This window comes from Penicillium brevicompactum (assembly GCF_028827555.1).
Source record: "Penicillium brevicompactum strain IBT 35665 chromosome Unknown utg000006l_segment0_segment0, whole genome shotgun sequence".
Lineage (NCBI taxonomy): Eukaryota > Fungi > Ascomycota > Eurotiomycetes > Eurotiales > Aspergillaceae > Penicillium > Penicillium brevicompactum.
Window position 1 is genome coordinate 4,295,923 of NW_026623209.1, and position 18,845 is coordinate 4,314,767.

The 18,845-nt window shown below is 51.5% G+C and overlaps 7 protein-coding genes across 7 annotated transcripts; 5 read left to right on the forward strand and 2 right to left on the reverse strand.

Moving 5' to 3' along the window:
* Positions 1 to 208: 208 nt before the first annotated feature.
* N7506_009837 (cyclic nucleotide-binding domain-containing protein) lies at positions 209 to 1,438 on the forward strand (the record flags this gene model as incomplete). Its single annotated transcript, XM_056959130.1, has 1 exon — positions 209 to 1,438. The coding sequence occupies one exon, from the start codon at positions 209 to 211 to the stop codon at positions 1,436 to 1,438; it is 1,230 nt and encodes a 409-aa protein (XP_056808520.1).
* A 377-nt stretch (positions 1,439 to 1,815) lies between these two features.
* N7506_009838 (uncharacterized protein) lies at positions 1,816 to 2,363 on the reverse strand (the record flags this gene model as incomplete). Its single annotated transcript, XM_056959131.1, has 2 exons — positions 1,816 to 2,114; positions 2,171 to 2,363. 2 exons carry the CDS (start codon positions 2,361 to 2,363, stop codon positions 1,816 to 1,818), a joined length of 492 nt encoding a protein of 163 aa, XP_056808521.1.
* A 1,413-nt stretch (positions 2,364 to 3,776) lies between these two features.
* N7506_009839 (forkhead domain protein) lies at positions 3,777 to 7,487 on the forward strand (the record flags this gene model as incomplete). The annotated part of the gene is made up of 2 exons (XM_056959132.1): positions 3,777 to 6,395; positions 7,239 to 7,487. The coding sequence occupies 2 exons, from the start codon at positions 3,777 to 3,779 to the stop codon at positions 7,485 to 7,487; spliced, it is 2,868 nt and encodes a 955-aa protein (XP_056808522.1).
* A 2,969-nt stretch (positions 7,488 to 10,456) lies between these two features.
* Positions 10,457 to 11,887, forward strand: N7506_009840 (uncharacterized protein; the record flags this gene model as incomplete). Its single annotated transcript, XM_056959133.1, has 1 exon — positions 10,457 to 11,887. One exon carries the CDS (start codon positions 10,457 to 10,459, stop codon positions 11,885 to 11,887), a length of 1,431 nt encoding a protein of 476 aa, XP_056808523.1.
* A 1,723-nt stretch (positions 11,888 to 13,610) lies between these two features.
* N7506_009841 (acid phosphatase DET1) lies at positions 13,611 to 15,329 on the reverse strand (the record flags this gene model as incomplete). The annotated part of the gene is made up of 1 exon (XM_056959134.1): positions 13,611 to 15,329. The coding sequence occupies one exon, from the start codon at positions 15,327 to 15,329 to the stop codon at positions 13,611 to 13,613; it is 1,719 nt and encodes a 572-aa protein (XP_056808524.1).
* Positions 15,330 to 15,687: 358 nt separating this feature from the next.
* On the forward strand, positions 15,688 to 17,043 carry N7506_009842 (Dor1-like family protein; the record flags this gene model as incomplete). Its single annotated transcript, XM_056959135.1, has 1 exon — positions 15,688 to 17,043. The coding sequence occupies one exon, from the start codon at positions 15,688 to 15,690 to the stop codon at positions 17,041 to 17,043; it is 1,356 nt and encodes a 451-aa protein (XP_056808525.1).
* A 483-nt stretch (positions 17,044 to 17,526) lies between these two features.
* N7506_009843 (GNAT family N-acetyltransferase) lies at positions 17,527 to 18,375 on the forward strand (the record flags this gene model as incomplete). The annotated part of the gene is made up of 2 exons (XM_056959136.1): positions 17,527 to 18,055; positions 18,116 to 18,375. 2 exons carry the CDS (start codon positions 17,527 to 17,529, stop codon positions 18,373 to 18,375), a joined length of 789 nt encoding a protein of 262 aa, XP_056808526.1.
* Between the last annotated feature and the right edge of the window lie 470 nt (positions 18,376 to 18,845).

An 18,845-nucleotide genomic window follows, 5' to 3' on the forward strand; every position in this document is an offset into this window, starting at 1 on the left:
CGCATGGAAGGTCATGCAGGATCCCACCTCCAATTAGACTCCATTTGATCCCCACTTCACAACTGCCCCTCCGTTCTGTCTTTATTACTCTTTCCTTCTTCCCCATATTCAATCTCTGCCCCCTATTTCGCCTCTCTGACATTTCTAGCTTCCCTTTATTGCTGTCACTCCGACCCCTCGCCGGAGCTGCGGCCTCTCCGAATACGTCATGGCACAGAACTCGTCCCCGGGTTTGGTCCCGATCATCAATACCAGCGATAAAGCAGGCTTCTCCAAAATCTCCGAAGATGACGAATTTGAAGTCTCCTCCCCCACCGATTTGACCTTCCGACAGTCGAACTCGGGTGCTGCACCCTCGGGCAGCTCTGCGTTCGGAGGCAGTGCATTCGAACCCCACGGCACACACACCGGCGCCTCGCTATTTAGTCGGAGTCCGTTCCAGGAAAACCAAGGAGAGGAAGGCGAGCAGGAAGGGGAGCTTGCCCCGCTTCCCACGCGATCTGCACAGCATGGATTCCCCAGTAATTATGCGCTGGGCCGACGCACCTCTGTCTCCGCCGAATCACTAAATCCCACCGAGGCCGGCTCGGAGAGCTGGTCGCCCCCGCACCACCCCAAGACCGAAGAGCAAATTTCTCGGCTCAAGAGCGCCGTCAGCAGCAACTTCCTCTTCTCTCACCTCGACGACGACCAATTCACCACCGTCCTCAATGCCCTCGTGGAGAAGCCCATCCCCGCCAAGGACATTAAGGTCATTTCCCAAGGCGATGCTGGTGATTACTTCTACATCGTGGAGGATGGTAACTTCGACATCTACATTCACTCTTCGGGCTCCGTGCAGCCCGGCCCCGACGGTCTGGGTAACAAGGTCGCCTCAACTGGCCCGGGTGGCTCGTTTGGTGAGCTGGCTCTGATGTACAATGCTCCGCGTGCCGCGACGGTCATTTCCACCGACGCCAAGAGCACCCTCTGGGCTCTGGATCGTATTACCTTCCGTCGCATCCTCATGGACTCGGCATTCCAGCGCCGGCGCATGTACGAGGCCTTCCTCGAGGAAGTTCCTCTCCTGTCATCCCTGAAGTCCTATGAACGTTCCAAGATTGCCGATGCCCTCGACACAATCAAGTACTCGGCCAATTCTACCATCATCCACGAAGGCGACCCAGGTGACGCTTTCTACCTCCTCGAGTCCGGCGAGGCCGAGGCCACAAAGAATGGCGTCTCCGGACCAGTCAAGAACTATACCCGAGGCGATTACTTCGGCGAGCTTGCGCTGCTGGACGATAAGCCTCGTCAGGCGAGCATCACGACTAAGACGGACGTGAAGGTGGCGCGGTTGGGTCGGGATGGATTCAAGCGTCTTCTCGGGCCTGTGGAGGAGATGATGAGACGTGCTGAGTATGAGTTGGATGCGAGCAAGTCACCAGTTTCCAAATGAATGCGATATGATATGAATTTGTTCCCAGGGGCTTTGAGCGGAATCTAGACTCATTTTTGGCGAGCCTTGCGCTCTGTCATCTGTCATCACAAATCACTGATGGCCTCTTTTATCTTTTTTATTTTCCCTTTCTTGTGAATTCCTTGACATCCCCTTTCTCGCGCCTACACTCTTTACGAACCCGGATCGTTAAATGTATCTACATCTGTTTCTTTTTACGCTCGCGGTGAGAGGGACCTACTATCGTCCCCTTCCTTGTTTGCTGTACTCTCCAATCAATGTTACAATCCCTCTTCCTGGTAGGAATGATGGATGATTAAGATTTGTTTTTTTTTTGTATGTCCAAGGTAGATCGAAAGAAGCAAAAGAACATCCCATTACCTCGGAACAACCAAATCACTCCTCAGCACCCACTTCTCTCCCCCCGTAACCTCCATTCCCTCATGAATCATACAATGATCACCATGTCGATGCAAAAGCGCCATCCCAACCTCCGGCGAAACAGCTATCGGCTCCGGCCGTCGATTCTCCCTCGTAGCCTCCGGATAAAATACCGTCTCCCCACCCGTACAAGAAGTCAAATAAACAAGCAGCGTCCAAGTCGTCCGACCAGCAACCGCCTTCGCCTTCGCCTTCGTAGAAGCCGGCGTAAATGTTACATTATTTGCCTCATCGTCTGTAAACCTGTTAGTGATTCCTCGTTATTTTACGACTTTTCTAATGCAGATTTACAATGCTGTCCGAAAAACTGTCCGGCCGAATACCGATAGATCCGAATATTCGAATTGAGACCCAGAGGTTCGCCGCCCCAGAGCTGCCGCGCCCCTTCGGCGATCTGCGCAGGCGAGCTTTCTTCTTGGTCTTCTTCTTCTTCGGCATACCGTGTCGTGACAAGCTCTTTCAGGGCTGTTGTTTCCCATAGCATATCTGCAAATCGGCTATCGTCGATTTGGAATCGGTCGTTCACTCGTAATGCTTCATCTTTTTTGGGTTTCCCAGGTGTAGTGGTGAGAGGTAGTGAGGCGAGGAACGAAGCGTAGGTCTTGCATAGTGTGCCTGGGAGGAAGTTGCGGATTAGGTAGATTTGGTCGGTGAGGAGGGGGGGTTAGGGATAGATCGGCGGCGGGGAGGAGGGGTCGGAGGGGAGGCCAATTTGGGGTTGCTTGGGTTGTTGGTTTAGGGGGTTTTGGATCTGCTTTTTTGGATTTCGGAGGCATTGTGTTTTCACGGGGTTGGAAGGGTTTCTGTTGGAGAAGCTTGGAAATGTTCGGAGGCTATCGATAAGAGCTGTATATTCCCGGCTCGGTTTAGCGGACAATGCGAGGCATTATTGTCTGTTTTGATTTGTTACTTGGGGTACTCCGTACTCCGTATTTTGAGGACCTCAAGAGCGTATAAAGTGCCCAGGGTGCTTTTTCGTCTCACATATAAATTGTTCTCATATCGGTTTTGATTGCAGGTTAGATTTCCATTGGGGATATACAGCAGAAAATACTGCCGTGGCACAGGGTACAGACATCAGAAATCAAAACATACACTGTTCTCATTGAGAGGCTTTGCCAATGTCGTACATGTAACAAATACCTTGAATTACCTCGCCTAAAGGTATTTAAGACCATTCCATGCACTGATCAGCGTGTTAAAATCTGCAGTCCTCCCTATGGTCCAAGCCCTCCTATGGCTTACTCCGCTTCCCCCCGCATGAGATTATGCACACCTCTCAGTACTGAACATGGCATATACAGCGATGTGATGTGTGAGTCGTGGTAAAGTTTGTATGTAGAGAGCAAGAGCTACAGTGAGAATAATCACATGTTACACCAATAACAGTCCGAAGGCCATCGAGTACGAGTCTCTCCAGGACCCGGCTCCACCCAGAACGAGCAAACTGATCGCCTTCTGCAGCTGCTTGGTCCATCAATTACCATTCGCTGAGGGGCAGCACAGGAAGCAATTGCATATGGAGCATCACTCCATAGATCTAGGCCAGACAAAACCGGTGAGGAACCCAACAAGTGGAGATCGGAGAGAATATGGTAGGGCGGGGCGGAAAATTTTGTACCGGAGAGAGGATCGTCGATTTTCTTTCAAGTCCCCTGAAACTGTTTCTGAGGTGAAGAGAAATTTCAAACGAAAGCACCGGGGAGACACCACAAACCCAGAAATTCAGGGACGGAAGTACAAAGAAAAAGAAAAGAAAAAGAAAAACAGCGACATGGCGAGTCGGTGATTCTGCAGCGACCACTTGGGCAACTCGGCGATCGCTCACCGCCTCCAAAGTGAGATTCCGACTTCTTTTGGAACTTCTTTTCTCTCTCCTCCCCAGCACCAGCCTGTCATGTCGTCGCAGACCATGACTGCGCCAGCCGTGGGCCATCGACCGCCTGACCCAGGCCCCGATAGCCCCATATACGACTACGGCTGCTCACCGAACGCTACACCCCCTTCCAACCCTCGAAACGACTCCGCAATCCGCGACATGCAGAAGAATTCTGCCCCGTCAACCCCAAACGGCATGTCCGCCCCAGACGTCGGAATCAAGACAGAATGCTCCGACAGCCAGGACCTTTCTGCCGCGCAACACCAACAAGATACAAATACACAGAATGCTGCCAGCGCGCTGCTGGCCCAACTCCTTGGAAATCAGTCGGCGCCAAACTCTGCTTCGACAGCGATGGATCAACCTGGACAGGGCGAGAATCACGATATGGACATGGATATCAAGATGGACGACTCGATACACCACTCCTTCGACATGGGTCTCCACAATGCTCCGCCAATTGATCCAAACTTACAACAAGATCCCGCGATATCTCGAGAAATTCAGGATATGCTGAACGGGAAAGCTCTGGGCGACGAGCTGATGGGCGGAAATTCTGCACACGACATGAGCCACGCGAACTTTAGCACTGATGCAATGGATACGCTCACAGACCCTTTAAATCTCAAGCAGGATGCAGAACAACCCTCTCTCCTGCCACCCTTGGATTTCACCACCGCCCCGAAAAATGCCTTCGAAGCCCTCCATCAAAATGAAATGCTCACGGCTGCTTTCTTTTCGCAAAATCCCGACTTGGCTGCGCTTGGATACCCGGACGGAGCGGCTTCAATTGCTGGCTCGGAGCCCAAGATCCAAGCATTCGCCAAGTTGGAGTTCGATGACGGTCATTTCTACGTGAATACCTACTCATTCATCCTAGGGCGAGACGTGCGCGCAGCTCGCGCCGCCCATCACCGAGAGTTCCAGTACCGGCAGGCCGTGCGAAGCTCTCGAGCGAAGAGCTCGAGCGGAGGAAACACAGCGCATACACCAAACCGCATGAAGCGGGAGGAAAGCGCTGCCATGATGGGCAGTGTTGTCAGCGATCGTGGAGGTATCATGGGTTTTGATCCCGACGTTCCTCCGCACCTTCCGGGCAATATCAATCCAAGCCGCCGGTCCTCAAGGTCTTCATTTGATGAAGCTGTTGTACCGCTGCACGCAAACCCGGCTCAATTACAATCGACCACCGACTACAATGCGCTGGCAATGCAATCATTACAGGATGACAACGGAGAAGCAAAGCCCGTCGATGCGATGGCTCTTCTCCCATCTCCGGACTCCTGCCCCACGATTCCGATTCATCCCCCGACAACCGTCGACGGCAGTGCTGCTGGTCATCGAGGGATCTCTCGCAGACATGTGCGCATCTCATACAACTTTGACCGGAACTTGTTTGAAATGGAAGTCATGGGACGCAACGGAGCTTTCATCGGAGCTGATTGGCTTTCGCCAGGGCAGGTTCGTCCTCTGCACAGCGGTGATTACATTCAGATTGGCGGTGTACGCATCCGCTTCTTGCTGCCAGACGTTCCTATTGGCGAGACCGGAGCTGATAGGATAGAAGAGAAGGTTGAAGAGGAGGCACAAAAAGAAGAAGTTGATGACGATGATGATGATGAGAAAGATGCCCGTGGCTCAATTGAAGTGGACGAAGATATTGAAGAATCTGAGAGGCTTGGGAGCGACAGCGGCGAGAGTCGGGAGCCCTCTAGCAAGGCGTCCAGGCTTATACTCAAAACCAAGGACCCCAAATCTTCTCAAGCTTTGGATTCCATTGAAGATAACGATTCCCAGCCTGCACGCCGGCGGGGCCCTGGACGCCCGCCCAAAGATGGGATCATGTCAAAGCGCGAGCGAGCTGAGCTTGCTCGTGAACAGAAAATCGCGGCTAAGCGCGAGGCCAATGGAGGTGTTACGCCGCCTCCACTCAAGATACCGAAGGCCGGGAAAACAGTTGCGAAGGAGTCGGTTGTTCCTGAGTCACCGACGAACAAACCAGCAGAGAAACGGAAATACACCAAGCGAAAGAAGCTCGATGGCACGCCAATGGACTCTCCTATTCCCTCAACGGAAGGTGGTCAGGTATCTACAGAGCCACGGCAGGAAGAATACGTCAAGCCACCACCACTCAAAAAGCGCAAGCCATCACGGTCACCATCTCCCAACTATCCTCCGGAATCTGCTTACACGCCGGAGGATCTGGCCAAGCCTCCATACAACTACGCTGTTCTTATCTTTGATGCGCTGACCGAAGCTGGCACGCCAATGACCTTGAAGCAGATATACCGCGCGCTGAAGCTCAAATATCCCTACTTTCGCTTCAAGTGTGAGACGGAGGGTTGGACGTCTAGTGTCCGACACAACCTTAACGGCAACGGACATTTGTTCATGCACGCAGAACGAGACGGCAAGGGATGGTCATGGCAACTTATCCCAGGCGCATCAGTCGAGAAGGAGAAGAAGCGACGACCGTCGCCACCTCCTCAAGCCTCTCATCCTCCCACGCCGGCTCCTCAGCAATACATGCCACAATTGTCTCACTCATACGCGCCTCCACAAGTTCCGCCACCGATGCCAAATCCATCACAGCACTTCCAATTCCCATCTATCCCGCCTGCACCATTCCCGGCATCTGTATCTGTGGCAGGACCTCCGTCTCACTCCAGTCCCTACGCACCCTCACCAAAGGCCCCCGTGCCCGCTCCATCTGCTCCACCCCCTGCTCTCTCTGCTGCTCCGGCCCAAGCCCCAGCGCCAGCGCCAGCACCAGCACCCGCGCCAGCTGCTACTCCGGCTCCGGCTCCACCTCCTGCTCCGGCGGCAGCACCGGTGTCGGTACCCCCTTCGGCCCCCGTCGCTGCTCCTGTTCCCTCACCCGCACCAACGCCTGCTCCGGCTCCAGTGTCTGCTCCGGTGTCTACTCCGGCACCGGCACCTGCTCCGGCCCCGCCAACTATCAACCCTGCTGCATCCTTCCCCATCCCCAGCACCATTCGCAGCAACCTTCCTGCTGCCTTTGCGGCAACTCTTCCGTCTACTTACACCTCACCCTATGCCTCCACTCCGACTCCGCAGGGTGGCCAGCAGCAACAACAGCCGCAGCCGCAGCCTCAACAGCAGCCTCAGCGACCTCCTCAAGGGCCGCCAAAGCATCATTCTCCCTACACACCCCAGAAACCTCCACCTCCTCAACAACATCACATCAACCCGCCGCCCCGAGCCTTCCCTCCGCCTAGTGGACCTTCATATCAACCCCAGCACCAGCCACAGGCCCCGCCCCAGTCGCAACCCCAGTCACATGCTCCTCAGCAGCATCAAATGCCGCAGCACCAGCATCAACACCAACACCAGCCGCAGCCGCAGCACCAACACCAGCATCAACATCAGCCTCAGCACCAGCCGCAGCACCAGCCTCAGCATCATATGCCTGCTAGTCTTCCGGCTCACAATCACCATCAGCAGCATCATATGCCTCAGCAGCAAAGCCAACCACCACCGGAGCAATCACCATTCATTGAGCGCGCCAACAAGGCCATTGATGACTTCGAAGCTGTGCTGATGGAAGACTACGAGGACAAGAACTACATACGGGAGGTTCTCCGGAGTGCTCGCGCCCGTGTGTTAGGCGATGCTCTAGAAAGCTCATTCCCAGGTGGCGAGCCAAAGGACGAGGCCGTCATCATGGATGTGCTTCGGAATCTGGTTGGAAGTCTCAAAGAGGAATGAGCGGTTTCTTTTTGGGGGGTTATACACAGCCCTGGTATAGAGGTCCAATCCCACTGCGAGCCAATCCTAGCCCGACAATCCCCTGGGTCAATGGTCCCTGGGTGCACCCCGACCCATTCGGCAGGGTAGGAGTTGGCCAGTTCGCTGCAGCTGCTTGCGGCGCTTCTGGCGATAAACCGGAGGGAATGCCATTGTCTTCCCTCCTGACGACTTATCGAGTACACGAGTCTTATGGTTTTGCTTTTTGTTTTCTTCCTTTTTTCCTCTTTTGGTTTCCTCTTTTGCAACATGTCTGGATTCTTTGGATCTTAATGATATCCCTCTGTTCTGTCAGGCCTTTGCGTCTATCTCTTTGACCGGATCCGCGATTTTCTTGGTGTCATCGCCTATATGAAAGGGTATGAATATTCCTCTGGAATCATCCCTCGTCTTCTGTTGTTTCTTTTTTTTCCCTCCTTGTCTTTTCAGGCGTGAACCGGGCGCCTGACGTAAAAGCGTAAAAGCCCAGCATGATAGAAATACCAATCACATTGACCGAAATGAGCATCCATAGGTACTATAGGTATCTGAAAAATAGCCCCCGAAGACTAGAATAGGAAAAATGTGACCGTTCCCACCTTCGAATCGAGCTCGCCTCCCCCGCCCCGTGCATTTCAAAGAGGGGAGGAGGGGTGTGCATGTACACCCGATTTTCCCCTTAAGTTACGCAGAAGGAATTACAGTTTGTCGTTTTCCAGTCCAATCACTGTTCTTTGAGACCTGCCGAATGTAGCCGGTTGGGCACTGATTCTTACTGTTTCCATGATTCTTCCTGTCTTAAAATCAAGGTCCTATACCTAATCAGCTATGTCATCGGGGTTCTTTGTACTCCGTATAGCTTGACGTTACTCCGTACATATGTTCGAATTTCCCTTGGAGATGGGTAATTCTCGGACTATCGACTTCTGAGGTTAGGCTCCAAGGTCCGCGGGAAAGCAATACTTTTTTTAAAAAAAATAAAAATGCAATCTTCAAACCCTACAATGGTATAGGGGAACTGCAGTGATCAAAGTGGAAACCCCTCGAGGCACGAGGGTCCGACTCACTTTCTAGAACAATATGATACGTTAGTCCGGTGTGCGGATGTACACCGGTATGCACGGTGCTCCATCAGGTACTTGAACTAGCCAAGTCCTACTCCGTAGAGTGGCTCCGGCAACTGTACGGAGTACTGTAGAGCTTATAAATCATGTACGGCGTACGTACTGTAGCATAATACATACATCCTCAAATCATATGGAGTATTTGGAGCATTCAAGTCTAGCAAATTATGCAGGAGAGTCCCGGTAAGGCGGCTATACGTAGTGTATGCGCCTTTTAAGCAGATAGGCACAGAGGGCTGCGCGGTCGGCTGTCATGAACGGCATGACGCTACTAGTTTGCAGCAGGGATCAGCATCGTTGAGTCAGAGGCCGGTCATGAGTAGGCTGGGTCTGACATGTCAGAGAAACAGTGTGTTGTGTTGTCATATGGTCTTGCCCTTGCTTGGTTGTACGGGGTAATAGGCGTGTGATCGTTGGGAGGCAACAGTTGATGTAAGGACAGATTGTTAAGTACCACAAGTACATTTGATTGTATGAAAATAAATAGTACTCTGTACTTTGAGTTGGGATATATTCTAGATTCCAGTGAAGTACAAGTACTTGCTTATGATTCACCACAAGTATACTCCGTTGGTTTTGGTGTTGCCCTATTTAGTTCGGAGTACTTAATTAGTAGACCGAGCAACGGCGGGAATGTTCATGTTTGAGATAGAGTGACATTGTCTATATATCTCACAGACTATATGAGACGCCTTAGAATACGGAATGTTATAGATTATAAATATGAAGATTGTAAGGTCATATGTATTTCCTCACGTCCGAGATGAACCAGTAACACGGGCGTTGCATCGGGGCTCCAAGGGTCTAGGGCCTTTTTTTTAAAATGCTTTACAATACCAATACACTGTATCCACTTAGGTGACCCGTGCTGAGAAGACATTCCCATTCCCATTCCCATAATTTAGTACTTTGCATATGTACTCCGTACAGTGTACTATGATTAGACTGTGACTTGAGATGCTGAATACTTACAGTAACTTTGATTGTAGGTTATAAATTTAAAATTAAATACTTATAGGTCTATGAGTGTAATCACTCCGTACTCTAGAATCTGCACTGTACGGAGTACTTGGTGGAATTCTTTTTTTCTTTAAAATTTTAATTTTAGAATTTAAAATACAGCACATGGTGTGTTGCAATACATGTAAAATTACCGGGGCAGCCAACGGTCTTTTCCCACAACGCCCCTGTTCACCTTTTCCTTCTTCATCCTTCTTCCCAACCTCTTTTCTGTATCTCATCCTCTCCCGTGTCAACGAGCTTTTCACTAAGTGTCGTTGCTCACCTCATTCCCGTGAGGTTTGCGTCTACGCGTGGAGAACTTTTTCTCCTCGTGCTCCTACGAGCGCGCGCTCCCCCCGTTCACCCTTTTGCGTGGGCTCCTTTGCTTCGACTTGGTTATTCGCCGCTCAAGCATATTGACCTGACCGGTGATCACTTCATTGCTCCTCACAGTCTGCGTCTCTCCGGCACAGCGAGGTCCTTGTTTCACCGTCTTCCACGCTCCTTCACTCTCATTTGCCCCAATTCGTTGGATCATTGAATACACCCATGTCATTCAACTAGAGATTGCCACCTAGGATCACAACAGAGCCAATTCGCTCCCTGAGCAGCGCTCTTCTTCCAGGCTCAGGTTCTGGTGGAGTAGACGGTTCGTTCGCCCCGTTTCTTCAAATTTTCTGTCTCGGTCCATCTGGCCTTTTTTCCTTCTTGAGTGCCTAAACACCCCGGAGGCCTCGTATGCTGATCCTCTGCCTTTCGCTGGCAACAGAACAAGTCTTACTCCCCGTCCTGAACTGGCATCTCGCCCCCCCTCCCCCTCTCAAGATGCCGTCCTTCTTCGTCCCAGGTCATCATGGCCTGCCTACACCTCCCCATGTCAACGGTGGTCGTATGGAAGACCCATCTTTCTATCCGGTTGGTCACGCAGGATTCCCTCCGCGCTACCATCAAAGCGGCAATGAGTTCATCGAACAATACTCGCAGTCTCTGTGCTACGCCAAGCCAACTTCGATGAACCTCCACCCCCAGGCCGCCCACCCGATGAGCTCTGCTCGTGACATCCACGTGATGAACCAGCACATGTTCAACCCCATGGCGGTCCCTGCGCTGCCTCCGATGCGCAGCAACGTCCACCTCCCGCCCATGGACTCTACGATTCCCCCTCAGTACCGTCGCCAGGAACCCGCCCCGACTCAGCAGCCCGAACAACCCCGCAAGGAGGAAAAAGCTACTGGAGGTGTCGCAGCTCACCTGGATTACGAGATGGATCGCATGTCCGACTTTGTTGCTGAGATGGCTCAGGGAATGTATGATTTGTTCGAGACCAACATCACCCTTGCAGATATTGACCTCGCGCGAAGCATCTACCCAGGATCCCCGGTTCCCCCCCAGTTTCGGAAATATGTTTTCCAAGTTCTGTCCTCGACTCGCCTGCCAAGTTCCACCATTCTGCTTGGTTTGTTCTACCTGGCCAGCCGCATGCAAGTCCTGTCGGCCCAGCGCACTCCCGTGGCTGGTGGTCAAGTCTACCGCATGTTGACTGTGTCGCTTCTCTTGGGTAGCAAGTTCCTCGATGACAACACTTTCCAGAACAAGTCCTGGGCTGAAGTGAGCAGCATCCCCGTTGCTGAGCTGAACCGCATGGAACTGGAATGGCTGTTTGCCTTCGACTGGAAGATTCACGACCGTATTTACGACAAGCAGGATGGTTTCGCCTCGTGGCGCGCGCACTGGGATACCTGGCGGGCTAAGGCTGTGGCCAAGGCTCAGGATACTCGCCAAACTCTGGCGCCTCTGGAGACCTCCAGTGTTCTCCGAAGCCAGGGTCAGGGTGTCGCCTCCAAGCCTCTCATGTCCCCCGAAGGTCCTATCCCGCCACAGTACCAGCGCAGCTCGCAGATCGAGAACTCCTGGCTCAACCCAACCGCGTCCGAATACTCGCCCCCCTCCGCCATTTCCAGCGGCCCCACCACCCCCGACTACTACTCTGTCGGCCCTTGGGGTTACGCTAACCCGCCTCCTCCCCCGCCTTACTCGCGGGGCTGGAACGCTCCCCCACAGTACATGGCTCACCCGGCACCTCGCTCTCAGCCCCCGTCCTACCACCACACTCCGGCGTACGGCCTGCCCTTCGCTCAGAGTCTCTGGACCGGACATGGTTCGTCGTGCGGCTGCAACTACTGTGCTAAGCATCTCGAGCACTACATGTGCAACAGTGCTTTCCCCTCCATGCATCAGCCGATGATCGCAACCTAGTTGTCGTGATTTGGTGATGTACGACTCCGACTCAAGCAGAAGGCGTCAACGGCCCAAGACCGCAAAAAAGTCTTGTCGTGTCCATTCCAATTTTTTTCATACTGCAACTTTAGACTTCTTTTTGACGTTTGTTTGGCAACTCGCATGGGATTTACTTCGCCTACGTTTGTTCTGCTCGACTTGTTTCCACACTTGCGCCTTTTGACCTTTTGTCTCGCTAGCTCTTCTCGGCATCAGCTTGGCAATTCTTTCGGTTCCAAATTTGGTCTTACTTCATCCTTTGTTCGGCCTTACTTCAACCTCAGTCTCGCCTCGCTTCAGCTTTGCAGTTGGCCACACCCGCTTCTGAGCAATCGGCATGCCGCGTCACCCGAAAAGTACTTTTGTTCTGCGTCTGCTGGTTCTCGTTTGACAAAGCGAAAAAAAAACTCAAAAACGCAAAAAAAGAGGAAAAAAATCGCACCCACGGCGGACATCGGCGGCGTGCTCTGGCAAATCAACGACATTAACCTGAATAGTGCCTATGGCATACTTCAGGCTTATTGGAGTCTTGAACCTCTCCACTCCATCGTTGAATCATTTCGACCTTTCGACAGGTTGCTGGAGCCGCAGTCACGACGATAACGAAATCCCCAAAATCTGACCTCTTTGTTTATTACCCACGACTTCCGTTCATATTCTCAGCCTTTCTGTTTTATGCTTGGCATTTGTGTCTCGCGGTGATTTCCCATAGAGTGCTTTCCCCTTCCTCTTCATGCCAGTACATTATTATTCCCATTCATCACGCTACACGCAGTGCCAGGCGTTAATCATTTCTTCACTTCTGCCCTTCCAATTTCTCATTCGCTTCTTTTTGTCTTTCGAACTTTTTTTTTTTTTTTCGGTTCCGATATGTCTACCTTTCTCTTACGACACTTTCTTCTCCGATCAACGAGATCAACAAATTCGAATTCGAATCTTTCCAACAACTAGCATCACGGAATCTCTCCCATTTCCTGGCTCGCAATTCGATACCGTCCATCGACCTGGGTTTACCTCTCTACCTGTGATATCTTCCCCATGTATCGGAGGTTTGGTGCCCGTGGTTCAGTTCCTTTCATTCTGGCATTTCGAGAGCCCGGTCAGTCTCATTTTTTTGGGATTGGCTTGCATGTAGTCTACCTGACTTTGTCTTCTTTTATTTTGTTGCGCCTTTTACCTTTGGCCCCGGTGAGCAGGGCGGTGCTTTTCCCATGCATTGATTTGGCTCCTGGCGTCTGTGGTTGGCGTTCTTTCACATCTGAGGATCATTTCAATACACTAGCGACAAACTATTGTCTTTGTCCCGACTGCAATGATTTCCTCTATCTGTAGTTTTTGTATGAAGTACTGAGTAGATTTGTATTTCCTGGGGTGTTACCAACGACACTGTGCTCATGCTAGTTGAAAGCCGTCGCCACGCTTTTGGCTCTTGGGGGGATTGGAGGTGGTAGATCTATCTTGCTACCTGCAAGGGTGAAACTCCGTATAATGCATAAATTTATTGGTCTTGATATAAAACTAAAGGGACTATGAGCCCAGGTATTCCAAATTGTAAATATAAGTAAAAAACGCAGTATAACAAATGGGTAATGCGATGTCATGTGAGCGGTCGTGGCGGGTCATGATGTGTGGATAGGAAGCTCGGAAAGATGGGGCCAGAGGCCAGATGGGTCTAATGTGAGCACCAATAACAACACATATATTAATAAACGCTTCCTTGAACGCTTTGGTCATGCTTTTGCTGTTCCTCTAAAGTCTCATGTGTATGGGACGATTCTGGCGAACTTTCGGGTTTCGGCGTCTGAGTGTCGGAAGGTGTGGAAGACTCGTCGCCATCCCCAAGGATGTTGGCCATGCGATGTTCAGAGTGATCCGTGGAGTAGAGATATTGGTGGTTTTGGTGTTGGTGTTGAGTGTGGTGGTGACTGGGGCGAGGTTTTTTGAACTGTTCGGTGGAGTTGCCACTCATCTCATCATCGCCATCATCCTCGAATTCCTGTGATAGGGGTGGGCGTGTGGGATTGGAAGGTGGGAATTTGAAGTGTTGCTGATTGGCGTGAGATAGGCTGCCATTTCCGAGACTTGAGACTGTTGGGACAGTGTGGCGGTGAGGCAGGTGCTCGTCGGCCTCGTCGTCAGATGGTGCAAGACTGTTTGCTCCGCTCATTGAGCCGCCACCGTCACGACCGCCGAGGTGGAGGAGTGCATATTTCAAATGCGCCGAGGATGAGGACAAGGCGGAAGGGGCATGGAAGATTTGGTCTTCGCTATTGCGATTTATACCGTGAAGTGATCGGTTTGGTACTGGAGGATTGACCTTCGACCGGGTCTCTGAGGTGGAAAAGTATTCTTTCGGGCTCGCTTCGGTGCCATCATCGCTGCCAGTGTGTTTCCGCTGGGGGACGTGCCGAGTGCTTTCTCGACTGGTATTATTATAGGTTGCACTTTCCTCTGAGGATGAAACCACCTCATCAATGGATATAGATTTTTGCAATTTGGAGCCGAAGCTATGGTTGTGTTCATCGTGGTGCTTGTGCTGAGTGTGACCATGACTGTGACCATGACTGTTATGGTGTATGGAGTTCAACAAGTTTGCTCGTAGTGCTTGTTTTCCATCTCCAGTTAAACCATGAGTACAGCCATCGGGACAGCCACCCCACTTGCGTCGAATTGGGATATGGTCCGGTTGGCTTGAAGACGCACTGGGCGCAGCCACCTGCTCCTTGGAAGCGTTCTCGCGCTCCCTGTCTTTTCGAAGATCGGACCAGGTACGCAGCTTATTTTGAAGTGTATATTTCCCATTAGCCGGGTTCAGGGTCAAGACCACAAACTCGCAATGGTTGATGTTGCGAAGGTCCTCAAAGTATTCCACACTCCAATGATACCATTTCATGAGGAAGACCCGGGCCATGAGACCATGTGTGACAAGAACACAAACATTGGCGAAGTCGTCTTCGCCAAACAGGCGCCACAGAGACTCATTGAATCCACTCACGCGGTCATAGGCATCTGCTGCCGACTCGCCATTAGGGATTCGGTAGAAGAAGTGACCATAATCTGCACGCTCCATCCACATGCGTTCCATTTCTGTTGAACAAGGCTGAAAGTTTCCGAAATCCTGTTCCCGTAGTCTAGGTTCTTCGTAAACTTTGATCGTATGTCTTGGGAAAGGCGAAGGAGCTGGGGTGTCTGAAGTCAGGGACTCAAGAATCCCTTCTGTAGTCTCTCTCGTCCGCCGATATGGGGATGTAAAGAAGTGGAGGGTATCATCTGGATGAAGGAGGTCTCGAAGACGACGGCCGGCGTCTTCAGCTTGCCGGTAGCCTTCATTGGTGAGCTTCACCCGGTGGTCTGGAATAGTTTGATGGATATCGCGGTTTTTGTTGCCTTCTGACTGTGCATGACGCACCAGAATGATCATCTACAGATGACTATATGTCAGAACAGCCCAGCATTGTCAGAGAAGAGAGACTCACTCGTGGCTTCCCCATGATGGCAGGATCATGGGGGGTGTAATGGGCTGGGGATGCGGGGGAGGGGTCACAGATGTATTCTAACTATAACAGGAAAGACAACGGGTCAAACAGCAGACACAAATGAAGTCTCGCTCTGCTTCACTGAAAATGAAGAAGTATTTGTAGAAAGAGAGTTGTTCATCGAAAAACGAGGGAAAAAGTTCATACCAGTACCAGCCAGGCTCGCACGGACCACCCGCCGGCGCTCCATTCAGCGCGCGGCTTTTACGCAACTTCCGAATAGCATCAACTCTTCCACTCGCTATGGCCGACTTATTGGAGCTGCTTGCTCCACATCTAGATCCAACCTTGTCTAATGACCCAACTACCGACAAATATCTCAACCGATTGTCAACCTTGTCCCTGGACGCTCTCCAGAACACCGAACCCCCGTCCCTCGCTCAATCCTCACATTCGACTCTCCTCTCCCTCCAAGCTCTATCAAACCGTTCGCATCGCGCATTCGTCACATCATCTGATAACCTGTCGACACTATGTCAATCAGCTCCCCAGTTGACCTGCGAGGCGCAGCAATTGCGTGAGGCTATCCCCAAACTCGATGAGGAGGCAGTCAACTTTTCGACCAAATATAGTAAGATTACAGATAACGCTGCACTGGAAAGACGGAAGAAGGCCATGCAATTATCTCGCAATGTCGACCGACTCTCGGACATCCTGGAGCTACCGACTCTATTATCTACCGCTGTATCTGCGGCCTCCCTGAACTCCGGCACCGGAGCTTCCTCGACAACATACTCATCCGCCCTCGACCTACATGCACATATTAAACGATTACAAACACTATACCCCGAATCACCTCTGATTCAAGATGTAGCATCTCAGGCAGAGGCTGCTATGAAGGACATGACAAGTAACCTGATCACGGGACTTCGCGCACAGAATCTACGGCTAGCAGCTGGCATGCGAACCGTGGGCTGGTTGCGACGAGTAGCCCCGGATCTCGAGGCATCTGCCGGAGCTGGAGAGAGCGCACTGGGGGCTATCTTTTTGGTTTGCAGACTGGCGCATCTAGTATCCACACTAGAGGCGTTGGACCCTCTCCGTGAGCTGGCAGACCAAGAAACCCAGAAACGACTTGGCAAGGACAAATCAGACTCGAGCGCGTGGTCCGGCGGCCAGCAAACAGACCGTTACTTGAAGAGATATATTGAAATCTTCCGCGAGCAGAGCTTTGCCATCGTTTCACTATACAAAAACATCTTCGGCGCCGAGCAGTCTGAATCCGATCTTGCTCTCTCGGGCTTACGAGGCGCGGAGGCCAAAGCCAAGTCGAAGCCCGCTCACTCAGATGACCCTATGCAACGTGTTCCCCCAGCTTTGGCGACTTTCCCCATGTACCTTGTGCAGTTGCTCACGGATACAATGCGTGCCTACCTGCCCAACGTCCGAGATCGGACCTCCAAAGAAAGTCTTCTCACACAGCTTCTGTATTGTGCAGCAAGTCTGGGCCGTCTGGGCGGTGATTTCAGTATGGTTTTGACCGAACTGAGCGAGGAAGACGATGAGGACATGGCTCAGGAATGGGAGGACGTTATGCGCAAATATCGCGCCTTGGCGGGCCGACTCGAGCAACTGACTAGCCGCGTGCCTGTACATTAGCATACATATACCCTGGTGGGATGAACATTCTATTCGAGACGTTAATAGCATCCGGTGTTCTCGTACAATACACTCATGCAACTACATATAGGTACCTTCGCTTTCTTAGATTACAATTTGTGACGCAGTCTATCTCGTCTTTGCATGGGTTACATCCATGTATATACCTCGCCAACAACATTGGAACCTTGTCATAAACACAAGGTACAAAACCCACTAGACCCTTCCAAGGCTGTCTCCAGGCCTGATGTGCAATATTATCGCTTCATAGATTCTGCGCACATGAACAATTTATTTCAATTCTTGGGGCATTTGGGCGAAAGATACGTTCCAAAGTCCCAGCTTGGAAGGTCGCCCGCGAGTCCCGAGGTCTTACCCCAACAAGGTCGGGTGTGACTCACAAGAATAGATAATTGACGAACTGAAGTACGACTCATATATGCTTGAGATCACCCCTGGGAAGCAGTCATTGTTCACTTTGCCATGGCTGTGCACTATAACTCCATCACCAAGGAGCCCTATCTCCAGCTCCCTGAGCCACGTGCAAACATCATCATCACCCCATACCGCGAGCACCAGATCCAAGAGACTGCTCTTGTCATGACCGAGATACTCAACGATGCCAAAGTTTATTCCTGGTTGCAAGGTCCCCCTTACCCCTTTCTACCTGAGCACGGCGAGGATTGGATCAAGATGAAAATCCAGGAGAACAAGGCCGTGGTGTCTGCACTCCAACAGGAGTTCGAGACAAAGGACCAGCAGCAAAGTGGTGAATCCTCCGATCAAACAGATCGACAGATCTTCGACAAATGCCCTTTTCTTTGCATCCGTCAAGTGGAAGAAAGAGATCCGATAAGCGGCGCGCCTTTGCAAGACACTCTCATAGGCGAGGTCGCGATTATGCGTTATCCTTTCCACGAGATCCGGCGCAACAGCTGGGAGCTTGCGCTAGTTCAGGATCATAACAATCGATTGCCTCCAGGGCATGATGATATTGTCTGGAGTATAGGAAGTATGTAACGAACCGAGACTGTTGCATTGATAGACCTGAGCGACTGACTAAAACCGATAGACTACTTGTCCCCTTCGTATCACGGGAGAGGGATCATGAGTCGTGCTGTTGCAACTGTGATTAGAAACTGGGCTGTACCTCGTATGAACACGAAGCACTTTCGAGGAAGCTTTTTCGCAGGAAACGTGGGGAGCCGGAAAGTGTTTGAGCGGAACAACTTCGAGGAAGTTGGTACCTTCAAAGACTGGTCGCCGGAACGTCCGAACAAAAACCAAGGAAAGATGTCACTTGTGGTAATGGAATGGAAAGGTCTTTTGTAAAAGTACTACCCTGTACGCTAAAAGACAAACAAAAACCCGTGCGGAGTACGGAGTACGGAGAACTGGGCATCAAGCTGAGCTATCCAGGTACATACAATATCAACTATGCCAGCCGCAGCTGAAAACGCCGAATTAATCCGAGCTTAGGGAGACTCTTATGTGACCCTGAAAATTCAGCAACCAATCCTAAGGGGTACTATTCTACTGGCTTGCTACTAGTTTCTTCTAGAGAAGCACAATAGTGGAGGAGAAGGTGCCAAGCCAGGCCAGATTGGGCTATCATGCAGTCACATCGACTAAATTCCATTCTCCTTGTAAACACGGCTGCGAACTGAAGATCATTCAGATGGGGTCCCTCAGCCAGCCAGTCTGATATGTAAACATTCAGTGCTCCGTATACGGAGTACCCAATAGCAGATGCAGTGTGATCGGCAGGGCAGGCCTCTTTTAGGGGCTTGCATACATACCTG